The sequence below is a fragment of the Lygodium microphyllum genome, chromosome 28, assembly GCF_053477565.2.
Source record: "Lygodium microphyllum isolate KBCC chromosome 28, Lygodium_microphyllum_v1.1.10, whole genome shotgun sequence".
Lineage (NCBI taxonomy): Eukaryota > Viridiplantae > Streptophyta > Polypodiopsida > Schizaeales > Lygodiaceae > Lygodium > Lygodium microphyllum.
Genome location: NC_141162.1, coordinates 13,940,045 through 13,962,916, shown reverse-complemented (window position 1 = coordinate 13,962,916; position 22,872 = coordinate 13,940,045). Strand labels below are relative to the sequence as shown.

At 42.3% G+C, this 22,872-nt stretch overlaps 1 protein-coding gene across 2 annotated transcripts in view; it reads right to left on the bottom strand.

Moving 5' to 3' along the window:
* Positions 1 to 22,872, bottom strand: part of LOC148011187 (OTU-like cysteine protease family protein) — a 100,564-nt gene that overhangs the window by 71,465 nt on the left and 6,227 nt on the right. For both annotated transcript variants that reach the window (XM_087670024.1, XM_087670025.1), the window contains exons 2-4: positions 16,067 to 16,187; positions 15,897 to 15,942; positions 15,713 to 15,821 (exon numbers count right to left, since the gene is read on the bottom strand). In XM_087670024.1, coding sequence (XP_087526150.1) covers positions 15,713 to 15,821; positions 15,897 to 15,942; positions 16,067 to 16,137 — 226 coding nt within the window. In that variant the 5' untranslated portion in view covers positions 16,138 to 16,187. The remainder of the gene's footprint in view (positions 1 to 15,712; positions 15,822 to 15,896; positions 15,943 to 16,066; positions 16,188 to 22,872) is intronic.

The following is a 22,872-nucleotide window of genomic DNA, read 5'->3' as shown; positions in this document are numbered from 1 at the left end:
ATAGTTGGAAACGTTTGGCATGGCCCAAGGCACCCCGTAGAGAAGCATTAAAAGTATCAAAGACATGAGTTGGAATGAGTGAGTGCTCCAACCTATCTTTGTTCCGATCCTTTATGTGAACTTCGTGTTGGGGACACCCAAGCTGTGCTATGCCTCTCATTGCTAGCTAGTGGAGAGTTGCACGATAAGCCCACTGTACTAAACCCTTCATCCACTGAATTTTGGATGACCAACCACTCCAATCACTCCTAACATGTGCTCCATAAGCTAGAAAGTCATATAACTTTGGAGAGCTAGCTCTTGATGAAGTGAGGCCGCCTCCAAGCATGTTACCACCATTGTCACTCACGTTGCCTTGACTTACATTACGAGATCCATGTACAAAGAGTCTTCACACAATGCATCCATGGTCAGAAGGTTGCCGGCTTCCTCATTCTGATCCGACTGCCAGCCGTCAACTTCCAGTGAGTTGTACTATCCTTAGACTCACTTACCCTCTAGGCTTCCCTTGACCCCGTTCGGGTGCCCAAGGCCCTCGGACGGTCATCCCTCACGCTTGTCTCCCCATAAGTTACATTTATTAATGTAACATTTCCTTCCCCTTAAGAATCGGTTTCGTCCTCGAAAACGATACTTGGAAGGTCCAACTCTGAATTGGGAAACCTTTTCCTTAAAGTACTTACTCGCTCCCAGGTTGAGCTTTCTTCTAAAAAATCTTTCCATTTGACCAGATATTCTTGATAAACAGTGTTCCTTGTTCGTCTGTTACAAACATTTAAAATTCTTTCCAGTTCATGTGGGTTAGATTGGTCATCTAATAGCTCCTCAATATTATCATTTAAGATTAGATTATCCAAATCATCCAGCTTTTTCCTTAGCTTACTTACATGAAAAACTGGATGTGTTTTACTACCAGCAGGTAGTTGGACCAATGTTAGATACTTCCTGTTCACCTTGAACCACAAAAGTCTTACCATCCCTTTCAAATTCCAGTGTATTATGATGATAACTACGTTTTAAGGATGGTTCCAATCCCCATAGCCACTCCCTCCCTAAAGCAATATCGGCTCTTTCCATATTCATAATTTGAAAATCAAGTTTATCTTTATATCCTTGGATCTCAATTTCCAAATTGGATACCATTGTATCCCATATTTTATTATCCTGACCTTGCATCATACGAACAACATATTGACGTCTACTCTTTTGTTGGGGAAGTTTCAATTTTTTGACAAGTGCATAATTTATGAAATTGTGGGTAGCTGAGTCATCAATCATGACTCTAACCCTCTTTCCAGCTATCAATCCATGCACTCTAACTAAATCATGTGGCCCAAAATTAGGCTGCCACATAGAAGTTGACATACAACACTTGTGTTGTACATCCTTGTGCAAGACCTCTAAAGATTTATACTTTTCATGCCCCTTTAATTCCAGGGTCTGCATTACATGGATTTGTTTCTCTTTTCCCTTGCCCTTGTCCTTATCCTTTCCTTTATCTTCCCCCTTTTTCCTTTGAGGGCAATTCCAGGTAGCATGGTTAGGGGATAGGAAATTGAAACACAGCCTTTCTTTTTTGGCCTTATCAAAGTCATCTTGACTTAACTTTGGCCTTACATATTGTTTCTTTTCAAAGGGTTGTTTATTGCCCTTAAGAAATGGCATTTTCCTTTTAAATTTGTCTACAAATGTTGAGGCTTCAAATTCCTTACTCTTGGGCTCCGTATCAGTGAGACTAATGAGTGCACCTGGACGCGTATTATCTTCATTGATTAATGCAAATTTAATTGCCTCTTCAAGCATCTTAGGTGAACTCCTTTTCACTTCCTTTTTACAAGCCTTATCTAGTCCCCTTATGAATCCTCGTCTTTTGAAATTCATCTATTCCTTCCAATTTGAGGATTATCTCACGATACTCCTCCAGATATGTCAGCAAAGGTCTTCCCTTTTGTCTGACATAATCCCAATCTTCCCAATTTCTTTCCATTTCATTTTCAGAAAGGAATTCTTTCAAAAAGACCGATTCAAATTGAGCCCAAGTTTCAGGTATTTTAATTGCCTCCTTTAAAGTTCTCCACTATTTATATGCCTTTGGCCCCAAGGTTAAACTGGCCTCCAGCGCTTGGAGATGTAATGGAGTATTCTTAAGTTTGTGCAAATCCTCCCATTTTTTGAGAAAATTAAAGATAGTGTCTTTAAATCTGTCTTTTTCCTCCCCGAGAAACTAAGGGGGTTTCATATCTTTTAACATAGGGTTATCCCTCATCTTTTGGTGGGGTTCCCTAGGATCTCTCATAATCACATCTAGATCTTTCGATGAAGATGGAATGTCTGAGATTTCTACCTTATTTTTATCCCTTTCTAATAATAAGGCTAATTGAGATTTTATTTCTGTGAGTGCTTGAGTTAGCAACTCCATTTGAGCCCCCTGTACTTGCACACGAGCAGTTAAATCATCAAATTGTTCTCATGTAGCAAAAAATTCTTCCCATTGTTCTTCTTGAGTTTCCGTTTCATGGGAATCCACCATAGGATGGTCCCCGGAACTGGAATCTTCAGTTACCCCCTTTTTCTCTTTGCCCTCCATTAATACACTGGAATTAGAAAGCAAATATAAGAAATTTGCGTACAAGATGAGGTACTTCCCTTATTATAGTGATAGAGCAGCTGTCAGTGCCGGACGCGTGAGAGTAAGACTTGTCGAGTAGAAACACAAGATGAAAATGGGATTAAACACTCCCTCGGCCAGGTCACATATAAACTGGCTGTGACCACTATTGTCACTAAGGCGGGATTTCGCCCGACACATCTTACACTGTCCCCCTTCCCTGCTGGTGACGCCTGCGCAGGTTCAAATCCTGTCGTCCACCGTCCCTCTTCCCTACTGGCGACACCCGCTTTAGCCTGGTGCGACTGCTTCGTGTTGACATAGACAGCTGCAGGATTGATGAACACCGCTGCCGACTAGTAAAGCGCCAGTGCGCCAGATAGGAACAAGACCCGACGGCTCCAAATAGGAACAAACCCAATGGTTTTTTTCCGAAAAAGCCCACCACGCTTCCATTGTGACAAGAACATAAAGCCCTTTCGATTCTTTCTAGGTAACGTCGCCTAACGGCTCTGATACCAATGTTAGATAACATCTATGTTGATCACCTATGATAATGTCTGAGATTCAGTTAAGTGCCCCCTCTGCTCAACTGTCCCAACAGCACGAGAGAGATCGTTTGATTCACCGCCCAGCCTCACCTAGAAGGTTGCTGGCTTCCTCATTCTGATCTGACTACCAACCGTCAACTTTCAGTGAGTCATACTATCCTTAAACTCACTTACTCTCTAGGCTCCCCTTGACCCCGTTCGGGTGCCCAAGGCCCCCGAACGGTCATCCCTCGCGCTTGTCTCTCCATAAGTTACATTTATTGATGTAACACCAACTATAAGATTTATAGTCTTCATGCATGACTCAACAAAAGAAAAGAGAACCCAAGAAAGATAGAAGAGATTGCCAATATATTATTACAACAATAAAGTAGAGATTTATACAATTATCGGCTCTTGTCCTCCCTGGCATAGCTCTTCACTCCATCTCAATTTGCCTCAAACAATCTTCATCTCAATCAAGCCACAAACACTCCAGCTTGTCTCAATCTCAAATGTGCTTCAACATGCGAGTGGACTAACTCATTGCTCCTCGCAACTCTACACAAACATAAGACGATGAAGATGTGATAGCTGACATGCCACTAGGATGATTGCCACTAGGATGACTCCAAGTCACCCGACAACGCGTCCTTTATCTACTTTTGGATTTCGTGCAACAAAGATAAACTTTCAGCTCTGCGGCCTTATGTCAAATTCAGCCACCTTTTGTTTCATTACTAAATTCAGCCAACCTCAATGCCGATGTTAAGAAATGCTCTAAAGGCAAAAACCATGAAACCAATCGTACGACAAAGCACAAACTGATAAACTTAGAACACGGTTAGGGTTAGGGTTAGGGTTAGAATTGGTAACTCAAAGATGTGAACACAATGAATAATAAAGTGAATGAATAATGAATATACAATGCTCATGCAGTGAATATTGAACCTCGAACTCTCGTATCTCTAGGATCAAGGTAGAGTTTGAGTTGTAGAGTGAGTCATGCTCCGAACAGATCCCAAATCACAGCAAAGGCATCCGAGCGTCGAACACCAACAAATGCAGCCAAGGAAGGTTGGATTTGATGCAGACTATAGTGTTGGAGAGAGTAAGACTAAAAATGCAAGTAGCTAAGGAGAGAGAAATATTGGGCAAGAGCTGCTTGGTGCAAACATAATAGACAAAGATAAGAGAATATTAGGGAGGCAACCAAAAACTACAAATAGCATTCAAAGGAGAGAGAAAATCCTGGTGGCAACTGCGAGCTGATGGCAACAACAATAAACTATGGGCAACAGTACCCAACTTTAGGGGATAGCTCTTGGGACCTGGCAACAATAACAACACATGAAGAAGGCTAGAATCAGGTGCCAAATGGTAGCAGGTGGCTGACCGCAATGTCCTCTGCAAACAGAGTGTGGGCAGAATAGTTATAGCTCCTAAAACTTGCAAAAATGAAATTTAGAGAGAGTGGTGGGCTTCATGTCTATTTTAGAAAGTTTGAGACACCCAAATTAGGGTTTTGCATGTGGGACATAGTAACTCTCAGGATCGCGTTTCTTTTTAAAATAAAAGATTTTCTTCATTAATTAAGTATGTTTTCGGACTGTTTAAGCTAGACTAATGCATTTTTAGCTCAATACTCACTCTCATGCCCCAAATTGAGCCGTGAGAAAGAAGCCCTTGAAATATATTTGCTTGTAACCCACAGTATCCCACTCCAAAGTAGCCAAGGCATCAAGCAAAGGATATACGTTCGTTGCCCAGTGACCTACCAAGACTACAAAGGCGATGGTTATCTTACCGAAGAAGCCCAAGTGAATACCCCAAAGAAGCCTAGGCATTGGACCAAGGGTGCTCATTGACTACCCAAGGGCCTACCAAGTCCAGCAAAGGTGGATGGAATCAACAATGGACTTTGTGATTGTTTTCTTTTTTTTTTAAGAACTTGTGGTGTAATCTATACAAAAGATTTAGTATTAAGTAAAGGTTTTGAATCAGTTTTCGTCCTATTGAGTCATTTCGTCCTATTGAGTCATTGTGCCCCGAAGTACGAGAAAATAATGATGGATAGTCCCAAGACCTTCTAAAAAAGTAAAATAATCACACACACTACTAGGATAAGTACCTAGGGATATCTAAGTATGTGTGTGCCAATCATATGGAGAATATGTGGGGAAAAAGACAAAACGAGAAAGCAAGCGAGACAAGCAACACTAGCATGCAAGCATAGAGAAAGATTGCCTTCGAAGATTGCCATATGCAACGCCACGATTATGATGGATCCAGAGTCGACCACTCCAAGGGTGACCAAAAAGGAATAAATGCGCACAGATTCATATTTACATGAACAGAACGATGATACATAGGGTAATGCAAATATTCATGCTCATGCAGAATGCGATGCAATGGTGCCACTTGAACAGTGCCCTTGCAAGGGAATTGTTCACTTGCCCAAGTGTCCTTTTACAATCATGTCATCTTCGCAGTGCAGATGAAGTTACAAATGTCCATAATATACAATACATAATAAATGAATGTCTGAAAGTAAAAAGCTGTAAACATCATCACTGTCACTTGAGAAAACCGCTCCCTCTCAAGCTGAAAGGAGAAGCAAAAGGAAAGCACCCTCTCCCTGTCAGTCTGAAAAAGTAGAGGAGGGTGTACCCAAGCCAATCCATGGTAGATAGTAGATGCTGTAGGAAGCAGCTGGTTGACCACATTGGTCAAAATATCTACAAAATTATCACTTGTTGATGGCACAAACTCTAGGCGAATGGTGCCTAGCTCAACCTGCTCTCTAGTGAAATGGTAATGAACCGTCACGTGTCGTGTCCAAGGGGAGATTATAGGATTACCCGCAAGGGCAATGACACTCTGGTTGTCACAGTAGACAACTATAGGCGACTCACAAGGAAACTAGCGCAACTAGCAAGTTCCTCACATAGATAGCCTACGTAGTGTCATCAAAGAGAGCTTGATACTCTGCCTCGGTCATGGAAGCCGCCACCACCTCTTACTTACGACTGGCCCAAAAGATGGGTGCCATGCCCAAGGTGTAGAGATGCCTCCATGAGAACGTTGGATATCAGAATCTCCCGCTCAGTCAAAATTAGTGTACCCCTGCAAACATAAACCATATCCAAAAGTTAGTCCAAAATTATAGCTACACCTTAAATATCTTAACACAAGAAGACAAGCAGTCCAATGAGACATTCTAGATACATTAAAATACTGACTAAGTGAACTAACTAAGAATGTAAGATCTGGCCTAGTATGAATCAACCAAAGTAATTTCTCTATAATAAAACGATAGATATAAGCATCAAAAGACGGACCCAAGGTATCTTTGTGCAAATGGACAATGGGATCTAGAGGCATGGCCACTGGCTATGTTTGATCAGTGCAATATTGTTCCACCAGTTGTAGAGCGTACTTCTACTATGACAGAAAGATACTTCCCTCGAATCTCATAATCTCCACCCCCAAGAAATAAGACAACAATCCTAAGTTTGAGTCATCTCAAAGGTAGCACAAAGCTAGGCCTTAATTTCTACAAGAGCTACAGAATTTAAGTCAGTTAATAGTATATCAACATAAAGCAGAATATAGTTGACCCCCGTGCTAGTAACGTGCACGTATAGATTAGGATCATAGGGGTAGAATGGTATCCATGAGTACATAAGAACTCGTCCATCTTGTAATACCAAGACCTCGGTGCTTGCTTCAGCCCATAAAGAGCTTTTTGCAAGTGAAATACATTGTCAGTTCGGTCAGTAGAAGAAAAGCCGAGAGACTACTCCACATAGACTTCCTCCTCCAAATAACCATTCAAAAAGGTACTTTTGACGTTCATTTGATAGATCGGCCAACTATGGTGAGCAATGAGCGCAATCAACAGACAAAATGATGTCGGTCGAGCAATAGTTAAGTGCAAAGGTTTCTTCATAGTTAATGTTGTACCTTTACTTGAAACCTTGCACTACAAGGCGAGCCTTGTATTTGTCTAAAGTACCATCAACCTTTAGCTTGATCCTAAAAATCCACTTCATCCCAATGACCTTTTTGTGACAAGGACGATCCACCAGGGTCCAAGTCTCATTCCGGTCAATATTGTCCCGTTCCTTTTCCATGGCCTCACGCCATAGAGAGTCTTGGAGAGCCTCTTGCCAATTATCTAGCTCAAAATATACAATGTAATCAACTGTAAACAACAATGCATTTGAAGCATGGGGCCGAGCTAAGCATACCTCCTAGGGTCCTCTAGAGTAAGATCCAATGGAAGAATCCCCGAATCATGCATGGTCTACTAGTACTAGTGGTAACAAGTCTCACAGAGAAGGCCAGGGAGCTAAAGTATCTATATGAAGGTTAGGAGCAGAAAATAGACTCAGCTTAGTAAGCACGATCTCAAATAATGTGAGCGAAGGTGGGTATGAAGAGTCCAGTCTAGAGGACTACACGATGTCCCTCCCATCAAAGATGCCATCCCTCCTAAAACGATCACCTTGTTTGTCTGAGGATCGAACAAATGATAAGACTTTCACTTTAGAAAAATAGCCCACAAAAATCAAGACATCTGCTTGAGAGGTGAACTTTCCTATCTTGTCATCAAGAGTGTGCATATAAGCATGACTACCAAAAACTCTGAAGTGAGAAATAACAGACAGAGAGCCAAAGAATGCCTCGTACGAAGTCTTTTTAGGAACTGCCGCAATCGGACATCGGTTGAGAATGTACACTAAAGTGTTAACAGCCTTAACCCAAAGGCGCTTAGGAAGCTTTGCTACAAACAGAAAAAGCGTGTCGTATTTAGGACAGTTTGGTTCCTATGCTCTACGACTCCATTCTATACAGGGAAGTTGATAGAGGTAAGCTAGTGAACAATGCACGGCTCTTGTAGAAACTCAAAAAACTCATGGGAGGTAAACTTGCCACCAGAATCACTCCTTATAGTGCCCACACAATGGAAAATTTGGTTATGGACCAATAGCACCCAAACACTAAAATAAATAAAGGCATCAAACGTGCTTGAGAAAGTATACCCACATGTATCTACTATCTAGAGAAATCATCCACTATCAAAAAGAAGTATAGTGCATCATTTAAGGCGGTAGTGGATGTGGGACCACAAAGATCTACATGAATGAGCCTAAGGGGTTCCCTGGCACGAGTGATAGACTACTGAGAAAAGGGTGTACGATGCTACTTACCTAGCTGACATGCTTTACAAACCTCTCGAGAGAGTTTTAGGTATGAAAGACCCTCAACCATCCCTTAACGCGACAACTCATAAAGAGAGTTATAGCTCAGATGTCCTAGCAAAAATACCAAAGAAGCTCAAAGTTGTAGGCTCCCATGTAGTGGCCAAATCTTGGAAGCAATGGAACTTCATATCATTGGTAGTCGGCTCGGTAAGAAAGTGTCATGTGGTAAAAGGTCATTAGGCTATGCCTTGCCTCGAGTAATCACTAAACCAATCTGAGAGTCTAGAACCTCAATTGTGGTCATTGTGAAGAAAACCGCTCGGCCCAACTAGCAAAGCTATTGAACGGACAACAAGTTCACCCCAAGCTAGGGAACATGATAGTTATCATCCAACGCAGCAAGATCTAGACCCAAGTCAATAGGAAACCTGACGCGTCTCTGGGCCTAAATCGTGACCAAGGAGTTATTTCCTATACGGATACTCTCGATTGCAGGGGCTCGAAAAATAAAAAATATCCGCTCTAGAAGTCATGTGATAGGTAGCTCCACTGTCCACAAGCCAAACACATACTAACGTGCTCAACTATGATGAGCGGGCCTCTACAGGCACCTCATTACGAGGCAACTCGCAAATGTGAACAAAACTCGTATCCAATGTCTCTAAAAAGACGATGTAGACCTTTGCAAACTAATCAAACAAACCCTCTAGAGTTGAGTAGTTCATGGACAGTGATGACGGACTGGTGGCAGTGTGGATTTGGCCTCTCTATTGCCCCTACTAAGGGTTGCCACCACCCAGCTTTCCTTGCTAGGGGTTACCCAACTAGGGTACGGGGGTCTAGTTCTTGGATTTGGGATATCCACCACAAAAAAGAAAGATATTAGAGATGGTAGAAGCTTTTTCACAAGCAAAAGGAGCTGTCACTCAAGCCTTATCTTGAACACAACACATTTATTAGGGTTGTCAATCTTGTGGAGACTTCATGTGATCTATATCGCTTCAATGTGTCATGTGACTTTGTGTGCAATACAATGCATATACTCAGCCTAAATATATTCCACAAGTACATATCCACCTTAATAAGGGAGGCAAGCTTGAAAATGAAAAAGACAATAGAATTGTGTAGTCAGTCAATATTCCTCAATATCCACTATGGGCATTGGCCACATTAACCGAGAAAGTATCATGATAGCTTTAAAGTAGAAGAGAATCAAAAGTTTATACAATGGTGTCTCCCATATATTCTTTGTATCAATTAGAATGTACCAAAGTATAAGTTGATCGTCGAAGGACTTAAGAGCCCCAGTTCTTGAGAACTTGGCGAGGAGACATCGATACTCAACCAATTTGATTTTTAAGTCATCCTTGTCTATGATTTTTAAATTTTGAAGCTCATGATCCAAATTGATGCGACGGGTCCTATCCCGAGCCGCATAGCAATCATTCAAGTGTGCCCAATGCTCAGATGCTAAGTTAAAATGCTAACACGCAAAAATCCCTACATAAGCTCAACAATAGCGGAGGCATTACGAGCCTTCCATGAGCAGGCGACCTCATATGAAACAAGTGCACGATCCCCTACACTAAATCCCATAGGTTCTAAGAGTCTAAGACATGCCTCATCAATTTAACCAAGTGGCATAGTTTGACCCTTGAAACGAGTCTTATCATTAAATGCATGCTTGGCGGATGAGGAACTAGAACCATGAGGTGTCTGAGAAATGGATAAATGGGATAAGATAGTGGATAAGATGGTAGTAATGGTGGATAAGAAGTAGGAGGGGGCAAAGATGGATAGGCAAAAATAGGTTGTTGATATCCAATGACTGTCGATTGCTACAAAGGTTCCGAAACAAACATAGGTCCATATGATACCGTAGGTGTAGATGGAGGCACTGGGACACGATAGCCTTGTCTAAATGTCAACTAGCGCACTACAAAATGATTGAATGGTCCACTAGGTAATGCCATAGAGGCAAGCTATGATACCAAAACGATCCATACTCGAAGAATAACTTGACGGGGGGAAACTCGAAAGTGTGTGTGTGGAAGATCAAGCCTCCATCACACGTACACCACCCGGAAACAAGTATATAGAGGTCCTAAAGGCTGTACCCAAATGTGTACACTATAGAGCATCCTGATATGGTGTGTGGTGGATAATGTAGTGCACTTAATGGAGGCTGAAAGGAATGTGCAATAGAAGATAAGGGAGGGATGTATAGGACCCCAAATGGATTTGTGATGGATGTTGTTGTGGGAAACATCGTAGGTTTCTTTTGTCAATTAAATGCACTAGATGAAGATGCGCCTACCTCATATTGACCATGAGAAATAAAATCATTTGAAGGAAAAGGAAGGATAAAAATACTTACAAGTTCTTCTTTTAGCTTATTATCTAGTTTTGAGTTCATGAAGAAATACATGTCTTCCTCATTACTCACAAACCAAAGCTTGTTTTGAAGAGTCCCTTCTTGATTAGCATCTCTCAATCCAACAAAAAATACAAAATCAGTTGGCATAGAATCTGAAATAATAGGGTTCGTACCTAGCATTCGAAAAAGAAGTACTGTGGAAGTGATGTGTAATCCGAGCCAGATTCCACTTACGGATGGCCAATCCGTCGGAATCCTGCAAGATCATTAGTTTTCTACACCGATTCTAAAGAAGAAAACTCAAGCTTACTTTCAAGCTCCAACTGAGCCCTATGCATAAGGATGAGATTCTACTCAGCGGTAGAAATTTGATATAATATGTGGACTCCATGGTAGTCCGATGGTTCGCCCAAGTTAGATCGAGTAGTAGCAAGCTGAGAGGCCCACTCTTGATCATTTCTGTCCATGTTTGGCTATGGAGATTGGAGTGGTATTGTGAATGTATTCGAAGTCATCTGACCCTTCTGTTGTTCTTGCTTTCAGGAATGAGCTTTCCAATCAAAGGCCAAGGTTTCTCAAAGAGTACCTAGCTCTAATACCATGTGAAGAAATGCTTTAAACACAAAAAGCATGAAAGCAATCGTATGACAAAGCACAGACTGATAAACTCAAAACATAGTTAGGGTTAGGGTTAGGGTAACTCAAAGACGGTGAACACAATGAATAATAAAGTGAATAAATAATGAATATACAATACTCATGCAGCAAGCACACTATGCAATGAAAGCGTTAGTGCAAAGATAGACCCAAAGCATTAGTGCAAAGATAGACCCACTCGTTGCCTCTATCCTTATCAACACGACAAGGAATACAATGAAGGAAAACATGGTAGAGACAACTTTTTGAAGATTCCAAATGTCAAAGCTATTGAGAAGAAAAGACTCTACGTGTTCCAACAATTCAACATTATTCCATCCTTCATTCATTTTATGAGGCAACTGATAAACTACCCAAATCCTTCCTTCATAACCACATGCAACTACCTTCGCCTCCTCATCATCACATTGCTTTGACAACCCACCACACCATATGAGAAGAGGCTATTGCTACTATTCTTTGACATAAATGCCTCCAAGTGTCGAACATCAACAAACGCAACCAAGGAAGGCTGGATCTAGTACAGATGGCAATGCTAGAGAAAGACTGAAAACGCAGATACCTGAGAAGAGAGAAAAAGCAATAGAATGATGATAGACCAAGAAATCCCCTAAATGAAGTAGTGGTAGTAGATGTTGGTTAATCTCTAATACACTATACCTTTTTAGAATCATCTTGTATCCCTTTCTCACTAACAATAGGGCCTAAGTACTCCGCTTCTATTTGCATAAAAGAACATTCTCCTTAGCAAAGAATCTATGATACCTTAATACATCAAAAAAAATTCACATATAACAAATGATTCTGTAGTATCTTGTTGTAAATCAGGAGCTAATCAGTATGTCATCAATAAAGAAAACAAGGACAAATTGAAAGAGGAAAGGCTATAAGATCTTATTCATCAAACTCTAGAAGATAGTTGAAGCATTGATAAGCCAAAATGGCACCAAGATATGGTATAATCCACGATCATTCTTAAAGGTTAGCTAGAAACGAAGACACGATGAGAGCTACAAATTTGCACACTCACAGAATGGATTATGTACAATTTCTATGGCTCTTGTTCATTTTGATGTTTGTGGACATATGCCTTATAAGTCGTCAGGTGGTACGAAGTATTTTATTACTTTCATTTATGATTACTCGCATAAGGTCTAGGCATACCCCATAAAGCAAATATTGGATATATTGGCTACCATTTAGCATTGGCTTGCCCTTTTTGAGAACCAGTTTGGGTATAGGCCAAAATTCCTAAGGTCTGATAATGAGAATAAATATATCTCTAAAGCATTTGAGCAGTTTTACGATGAGAGGGGTATTAAGCATTGGCGACAATTGTTAAGTGCAAACGCAGCAAAGAAAGGTGAGAGAATGTCAGGGCGGCAACCAAAAACTGCAAACACAGTATTCAGAGAAGAGAAAAGATCCTAGTGACAACTACTAGCTAATGGTAACAGCAACCAACTATAGGCGACAACACCCAACCGTAGAGGACAGCTCTTGGGACCTGGTGACAGTAGCAAACATGCGAAGAAGACTGGAATCAAGCGCCAAATGATAGCAAGTGGCTGGTGTAAGCTCTGACCACGATGCTCCTCCGCGAACGGGATGTGGACAACAGAGTTATGGCTGCTAAAACCTGCAAAAACGAGATTTAGAGAGAGTGGTGAACTGCATGCATATTTATATTAAGTTTGGGACACCCAAATTAGGGTTTTGCATGTGGGACACAGTAACTCTCTAGGATCACGTTGCTTTTTAGAATAAAAGGTTTTCTTCATTAATTAAGCATGTTTTGAGGCTACTTAAGTCAAGCTAATACATTTTTAGCTCAACAACCAAGTCATCATATTTTGAACGTCTTCTACATCCCCACCCCCCTATCCCAAAAATAAAAAAGTTGAATTGCTGTGCATGATCCACAAGGCACAATCTTGCTACCCATGACCTGCACATCATTCACCTACCATCACCTTCGTCTTCCACATGCCCAAGTGCCTTGACTCTCATACAATCCTCTTGCATGCTATCACAATCCTTCTCACGCATGTTATTGCAATCATGTCATCTGTCTGCACTTGACCCATCGCCTACCTAACATATGAGCATGTGTTATGTAGGCGATGCCTGATACTCTATACACTAGCCATTTCTGGCAAACAGTCTTCCAAAAATTGGAAACCCAATTTTCCATGTTGTCCTAGGAGTATTCTGGACCAATGGTTAGATCAAGAGGACAATGCACATGTCTCCCATGGACGATTTGATAAGGAGCATTATCCTCCACAATTTGAGTCCGCTTATACTAGTATTTCGCTACCAATTATAGCTAGTTTATGTTGATGCACAATTATGAGCCAAAACAATAGTTGACTTTGTGCAAGGCATGCGGGAAATAGCATCAATCTCAAAGGAGTAAAGATGAAGACCATACTTGACTTCATGCACAATATGCAAGAATATAGATGGTTGCAAAAGAAAGCAATAAGACAGCCCAAGATCACACTACATTTTATGCTAACCAAACCAAATTTTCCTCAAAATCCTAGGAGGGCATGTGGGTTTACCTTAAAAGTCGCACAGGACTTCCATTCAACCAACCAAGTACTATAAATTATCTTCAAAGTATTATGGACTGTTTCAAATTACCAAGAAAATCAATAGCATGTCTTACCATTTGGATTTGCCTCTAGACATCCTAATTCATCCAATGTTCCCACGAGTCATTTGAAAGAACAATTGGAACAAGGTGAATTGATTGTCCCAATCGAGGAAGTTCTATGACTCAAAGGTATATCTCGTTACATTTGTCAACAAGTGTGCAAATGCTACCACAAGGCTGAGACCTTACATCCCTAGTTTCGTCAAACAAGTCCACTTATTTCCACTTCCTTCAGTTGATAGCTCCACGAAGATCAACATTGCATTGGCAGGGATAGGCACCAAACACCCCATAGAGGGACCCAGGTAGTTCAGGACTTGGAAAAGGATAGCCCTGAACCTCACTTGCTAAAACACCTTATCCCAACAAGCTCCAACATTTCATGTTACATTCCACTCAAACCCAAATTCATCTTTGACTACAGGACTTAACAATCTCGTCGGACAATTTATCCTGAGTATTTAATAGAGTGGAAAAAAATCCCAAAGGCGAAGGCAACTTGGCAATCAGACATTCATTGAAGAGTCATTTTCCCAATTAGTCCCTAAGGATATTACTAAGGACAGCAATCATTAATAATGGAGAAATTGTTAAATCCTTGGATATACAGATTGGTGTCAACATTTGACATAACCTTGGGTCATAAAGTGACATTGTGTGAATACACTAGGAGCACTTTAGGGCTAGGACAGTCGCATCCTATTTAAAGAACTCATGACACATTTGTACACATCATTGTATGATCAGCACTCTTTAGACTTTAGGTCCAATGACCGATGCATCCATACACTTGGATGGTGCAGATTGGTAGTATGGGACGCTAACTCTCAAGGTGCGGTGGTCCCCAAGTATGCTGTTGGCCCCAAGCTCAGGGATGAGCCCATCTGGCTCTACAACTGGGAAGTGAATCTAATGTCCATCCCCTTTATGTTCTGTATCATAAGTACGAAAACATAGGTAGCTGCTCATTGAATATGATGGCGACTAAAAGGTCAAAAACAGCTAGCAACAGCATCAGCTGATAGGTGACAGCTTTCAGAATAGACAGCAGCCCGAAATGCAGCACCTGAAGATGAGCAGCTGCTTCAGAAAGTAGGCAACTATCTGCAATAGGAGTAGCAGCAGAAAACACAGAAGCATGCCACCAAATAAGGTTGATGACATCTTCATATAGAGCAAAAACAGCTGGCGACAGCTCATGCTTGCTGGGGTGATGACAGCAGCAGAGGCTAACTGGGCGAACCTCCTCCTGGCTGGGTAGCAGCAGATTGGTGCACGTGTGCGTGCACAAAAATGTGTCACACACACGTGCAAGTGTGGAGGATGTTAGCAAATGGGCTGTTTGTTGTATAAATGGTATGTATGCATTAGGGCCTAATGTGCTTACTTCTTTTAGCCTATGTGGCTTTCAACCTTGCATGGTTGTTCTGGACAATAGAATTTACTTTCATTTTTCATCACCATCACCATGGCATTGCCCATAGTTTGGCATACCAAGGCTCTCATCTGTGCCATTTTTAATCATCTTTAAAACATCATGGCCTTGCTGCCAAATTATTGCAAACTGAATAGAAATGAACGAAAAAAAACAAAGAAATTACAAGTTTAAATACAGAGACTCATTTTCAAGCCAAAAAAAGAGCTACAACATTCGTTGTAAATCATTACCTCCCCACTTTTCAGGATCCATAATCCATGCACTATATTCTTCATTAGGCTTCCCTAAAACTGCTCCATTATAAGTAGCAGGGTCACTCATTACAGTTGCAGCTATCACCTGTAAAGCTCAACAAATAAGTACCAATTTATATACTGATAAGATCAAAAAACTTGTCCTCACAACCCCAAGCACCTGTCGTAGCTCTGATGCCTTGTGTTTGTTATTCTCCATCACATACCTGTAAGACCGTCTACATTAGACTTAATAGTATGGAGATAGCACCTCAATGACTACTTTGAGTTCAATACACAAAATGACAACTCAGGAAAGTAGGAAATACAGAGCAACATGAAGAAAAATACCCGACAGCATTGAATAGACAGCTGTTGTCCGATGGTATAATCCGCCTCACAACAACGCCTCCAAAATCCATCTTTCAGTCTTATAAAGGGCGTAGCTAATTTCGTGGCTATTTACAGCATACTGAAAACAGACAAATAAGCTCTCTCTTTTTTGTCGCAATGGTACAAATAGCCTCTCTCTCTCTCTCTCTCTCTCTCTCTCAGGAGGGTAGGCCTCATGGTTGACAGATCTATTGCTGCTTTGTGGATTTCTGCAACCTGCAAAGCCTTTGACACAATCTGAGAGACAAATTGATACATAGACTACATGCTACAGGAGTGCCAAAGGAGCTGAGTTAGGGGATTTTGGCACTATATGAGAGGGTTGTTGGCATAGTATAGACACCGTAGGGCCTTTCAGCTCCTGTTCACTCCACCATTGGAGTGAAGCAGGAATGCCCCCTGTCACCAACACTAGTTGACCTATATATCGATGGGATCGCTGACTACGTACCCCAGGGAGAAGATAGAGGAGCTCCACTAGCTTGCACTTGGATACCTCTCCTCTCGTATGCAAATGATACTATATTTATAGCTGATTCCCCAAATGGACAACAAAGACATTTGGATGCTCTACACTCTTATGCATTAGATAGTAGGCTCTCAGCAAACCTTGGTAACACCAAGGTGATGGTGTTCAACACTACAATAGAGTGCATCAAAACATCAGCACCTAAACTCACATATGGGAAGGAGGAGTTGGAGTGTGTGGATTGATATACATATTTTGGGGCACTATTTACAAATCCCACTTTCTCTATGAGGGAGAAGACAAATACTAGACTAACATGAGGATATGTAGCACTAGGTGGCTCAGAGAGGATGTGCTCATAGGTGTAGTTTCATGAGCCCCACACTAAGATGTGACTTTGATACACTTGTCACATCCACATTACTTCTATGGAGTATAGGTATGGGGCTCCAGTCTTGATCACCACACAATCAGGTCGCACAAATCATGGATGGAGGTTGATGAAGAGGCCACTAGTATCCATGATTTCTAGGATGATCAGTTGTAAGTCCTCGGTACTACCTGAGATCATCAGAGCTGAGGTAGTGGCCACATTGATTGTAGTGTTAGCAGATTAGTCAGTTCATGGTTGAGTCTAGACTTGTGGTTCAGCAGGCTGGGCACATAGATTATTTAGGCATTTTATTTGTCATTATTTATTGAGGTTTGGGCATTATTTGCAGCCAATCGGCCAGCATTTAATGATGGTCGACCAGTCATATTTTAGGCATTTATTTGGCCTATATATTGTCTGGCTCCCTCCTCCATTTATTCATTTATCACTGGACAATCCTTGGAAAGAGGGAGTAGGTGCCAGTGTCTCCATAGCCGGTGACTCACATTGTATCAGTATTGTCTCATGTCTTGGTATATGGATTCCATTTCCTGAGTATACATCTGAGTTCTCATCTGTATTGTGTTATCTCTTTCTTTTCTTTTGTCTTGAGTTCAGCAGTTTATTTCAGCATGTTGTTTGTGCTTCCATTGCTGCACCACTTCTAACACGGTATCAGTTTTCAGGTTTTTTGTTTCTGCTGTGTTTTATTGGACAATCCTTGGAGAGAGGGAGCAGGTGCCAGTGTCTCCACAGCCGGTGACTCACATTGTATCTGTATTGTCTCATGTCTTGGTATATGGATTCCATTTCCCGAGTATACATCTGAGTTCTCATCTGTATTGTGTTATCTCTTTCTTTTCTTTTGTCTTGAGTTCAGCAATTTATTTCAACATGTTGTTTGTGCTTCCATTGCTGCACCACTTCTAACATGGTATCAATTTTCAGGTTTTGTGTTTCTGCTGTGTTTTATTGCTGATTTCAAGACTGTTTTCCCTCTTGCTGATCAGGCAGCTGCTGCTCCATACAGGTGACCTTTTGGCCTGCGTTTTCTGCAGATTTGCCATCGTCTGCTGTCCAACTGCTTGTGTTTTCATCGTCAGGCTGCTAGCGACAATTCCCTACGCCTGTTTATGGAGTGTGCAGCCCACATTTTGTTGTTTTCAGTACTATTTTGGGCTGGGCGACGGGCAGAACAGGCCGTTTTTGCTGTTTCTGGTAGATTTGAACTGATTTTTTGACTTTGTGCAGCAAATTTTGGCTTCTTTTGATCAGTTTTTGGGTTATACTGTATGTGAACTCTTGTTTTTTGTAATCTGTGCTCGTGGTTTGGCTGTGCTCCCTCTCCAAATCCTTTCTTTTCTCTACTTCTTTTCTAAATCCCCTACAGATGGATCCTTTGTGCACCTTCACTGATGATACGCTATATGGAGATTCCACTAATGCTTTTGCAGCTTCAAAGAGGGGTTTGAAGACAAAGAAATTGAAGGCCTAGTGTTACCATTGTGGCAAGAAAGGTCATTTACAGAAGGAATGCACTAAGTTAGCGGCTTCCAAGAAGAAAAAGGAGCAGACGACGAAGCAGGATGCGGACTCCTCCGACAAGTCCTTATCTACCTCAGATTCTGATTCCGATCCTCCAACCAAGGCAAAGTCCAAGGTGCGGCAGGAATCCTCTTCTTCGGATCGTGGGAAGGGCTTAATAGCCCCTTCCTCAATTGGTTTCTAGTGGTGGTGATGCGGACATCCCTCACGACTCTCCAGTGCTAGAGAGGGTGGTGAGATGGGGCAGCCGTGCCTCATCTATATGTCTATACAGATGCATAGGATCCAGAGAGGGACATCCCTGACGCATCGGCTGAAGTCTGGCGAGTACAAATCTTGGAGCTAGGATTGACATCTAGGTTCATGATGGGCTAGTTACTTGACAGAGAGCGGGTGGCTTTCGTTTGGAGCCAAAGACGGGGAATCCATGGTCATTTTTGCACTGCGGCATTGGCGACACGATGGTCACGTATGCTATATCAGAGGCATTGTTGACAGACATTGAGAGCTGCTATGATCTTCTCTATCTTGAGGACCTAGTACGATCGACATCGACATCAGGTTCTCTCCAAGGCACCTTGGTGGTGGCTTGCGCACCCACTACTTGGGTATCCATGGTTCTACTCTGGTGGACATTGTTGTATGTCCTATGATGCAACATTATCATTGTATATTGTATTGTATCAGATCACCCATGATCTGAGAGAGGGTGTTAGCAGATTAGTCAGTTCATGGTTAAGTCCGGACTTGTGATTCAGCAAGCTAGGCACATAGATTATTTAGGCATTTTATTTGTCATTATTTATGGAGGTTTGGGCATTATTTGCAGCCAGTCGGCCAGCATTTAATGTTGGTCGACCAGTCATATTTTAGGCATTTATTTGGCCTATATATTGTCTGGCTCCCTCCTCCATTTATTCATTCATCACTGGACAATCCTTGGAGAGAGGGAGCAAGTGCCAATGTCTCCACAGCCAGTGACTCACATTGTATCTGTATTGTCTCATGTCTTGGTATATGGATTCCATTTCCCGAGTATACATCTGAGTTCTCATCTGTATTGTGTTATCTCTTTCTTTTCTTTTGTCTTGTGTTCAGCTGTTTATTTCAGCATGTTGTTTATGCTTCCATTGCTGCACCACTTCTGACATGTAGTAGAGGCCCTCACCTGATCAGTCACATACGTACACAACCTATGGGATCTACCCATATATAGATACACACGGTTGGCTCTTGAGTCCCCTCGACAACTTCCCAAGAAGGGTGATACTTCATGTCGATATGCACACATGTTAGCTTGGTTTGAGTTACATGGCTTTAGCATGGACTAGAACAACGCAAATGCCAAATGTGTTGACGAGAGCCACAAACAAGAAGCACTATATTTATTGATGCCTAGCACACTATGAGATCTGAGGCCATTTCCGTTGTCTATTTAGAGACAGGTTTGGGCCACTATCTACGGTCATGGATTTCACTAACCAATAGTGCCTTGTTGACTTCCTCCTAGAGATACGATGGCTTCAGGATTCGCTCCTCAAGAGTACAGCAACTCCAAGACACTGGGATCCCATCGAGAGAGAGCTTACAAATTTCTTCGCCAGAGAGACCCAGGAGGGTTTAACATAGCCACAATCTCAATCATCTATACATATGTGGTGGATATTGATTGATCAAGTCATCCAACTAGGCTGATCTAGATGTTCCAAACCCCGAAATAGATGACACTTCCATAACAGACACAGGAGATTATTGCCCAGGCTAGAGCGAGCCCTCTACATCTCCATGAGATTGTATCAGCTAAAGCTCTTTTATTTGTCAGTTAGAGTTATCCTTATTTACAACTTTTAGTCTTCTTGTATTGTTTATTACATATTCCTTTATTATTCTTTTCAAACAGTTGTACCGTCCTACATATGATCATAACTCACGGTATCATAGTGTCAGAAGTGGTGCAGCAATGGAAGCATAAACATGTGTTGAAATAAACTGTTGAACACAAGACAAAAGAGAAGAAAGAGATAACACAATACAGATGAGAACTCAGATGTATGCTCGGGAAATGGAATCCATATACCAAGACATGAGACAGTACAGATACAATGTGAGTCACCGGCTATGGAGGCACTAGCACCTCCTCCCTCTCTCCAAGAACTGTCCAGTGATGAATGAATATGGAGGAGGGAGGCTAACAATAAATAGGCCAAAATAAATGCCTAAAATATGACAGGTCGGCCAGCATTTAATGCTGGTCGACTGGCTGCAAATAATGCCAATCCACAATAAACAATGGCAAATAAAATGCCTAAAATGTCTCTGTGCCCAGCCTGCTGAACCACAAGTCTAGACTCAACCATGAGCTAACTAATCTGCTAACACCCTCTCTCAGATCATGGGTGATCTCATACAATACAATATACAATGATAAGGTCACATCATAGTATACACAACAATGTCCATCATAGTAAAACCATGGATACCTAAGTAGTGGGTGCACAAGCCACCACCAAGGTGTCTCGGAGAGAACCTAATGTTGATGTAGATCGTACCAGCTCCTAAAGATAGAGAAGATCATAGCAGCTCTCAATGTCTGTCAACAATGCCGCTGAAGTAGCACATGTGACCATCCTATCACCAATGCCACAGCACATAAATGACCATGGATTCCCCCTCTTTGACCAGACCGCCAAAGTATCCCCTTATGTGAGCTCCAGACGAAAGCCACCCGCTCTCTGTCAAGAAACCAGCCCATCATGAACCTAGATATCAATCCTAGCTCCAGGATTTGTACCTGCTAGACTTCGGTCAATGTGTCAAGGATGTCCCTCTCTGGATCCTGGGCATCTGTATAGAAATATAGATGAGGCACGGCTGCCCCATCTCATCACCCTCTCACACTCCCTCTTTGGCACTGGAGAGTCGTGAGGGATGACCGCATCACCACCACTAGAAAGCAACTAAGGAAAGGGCCATGGAGCCCTTCCCACGATCCGAAAAAGAGGATCCCTTCCGCACCTTGGACTTCGCTTGGGCCGGAGGATCGGAATTAGAATCTGAGGCAAATGATGGCTCGTCGGAAGAGTCCGCATCCCACTTCTTCTGCTCCTTTTTCTTCCTGGAAGCCGCTAACTCTTTGTAGTCCTTCCTTAAATGACCTTTCTTGCCACAATGGTAACACTAGGCCTTCGACTTCTTCGTCTCCAAACCCCTCTCTGAAGCTGCAAGAGCCTCACAGGAATCTCCATGTAACATATCATCAGTGGATGTGCATGGAGCAACCATCTGTAGAGGATTTAGAAAAGAAGTAGAGAAAAGAAGGTAATTGGAGAGGGAACATAGCCAAACCACGAGCACAGGCTGCAAAAAACAAGAGTTCACATACAATATAACCCAAAATCTAATCAAAATAAGACAAAAATTGTGGTAAGAAGTCTAAAAATCAGTCAAAAACTGTCAAAAACAGTAAAAGCGGCCTGATAATGTAAGCACCCAGCCAAGAGGAGATGCTGAAACATCAAAACAGAAGCTGAAACAGATGCGTGGGTTGTATGGATGCTAACATCAGCAAAAAACGCAAGCAAAACAGGGCGCCTGGTAGGAGCAGCAGCCGCCTAATCAGCAAGAGGGAAAACAAAGAATGCATGCCACAGATCCTGGAGGCTCGCAAAGCGGGAAAATGGGCAGTATACAGAGATGGTCGTGTCATCATCACAGATAAACGCAATGACGGGGCGCGACCTATGAGACCCACTTGAGGTTTGCAGTGTGGAACTGCAACGGAGCTATGAAAACAGATGCACGATTATTCCAGGAGACCTTCACCGGCAAGGACATCGTCCTCTACACACCAAAGCCCAGGCACCTACTTACCAGAAGTGAGGGGATATAGATGGGAGATGGCATGCCACCCTAGAGCCCGAACAAAAGGAGGGACCCGAGGGTCCGGAGGGGTGGCTGTGTTGTACAGGGAGGAGTTACAGCCCACGGTGCAAGTCATGCGGAAAGATGAGGAAGCCCGGTTCATGTGGATCCGGATACACACAGATCGCCCCCGAGACATATATATGGCGGTGTGCTATTTCCCACCAACACACTCCCCATACGCATCACCGAAGGGTGAGTCACCATACCTACCACTGTACGAAGATATCATGCACTACTCCAGCTTGGGGGATGTCATGTTGGCCGGAGACTTCAACGCACGCACAGCACAGAGGCAAACCCCCTTCTTCGAGAGCGAAGACCACATGTACAAAGAGATCGCACCAGAGGAGATAGGACTCAACCGGGCATCACAGGACAGCTGAATGCACCGAATATGGTGAACACCTACTGGCATTAGGGGGGGCACACAGACTAGCCATCCTCAACGATCTC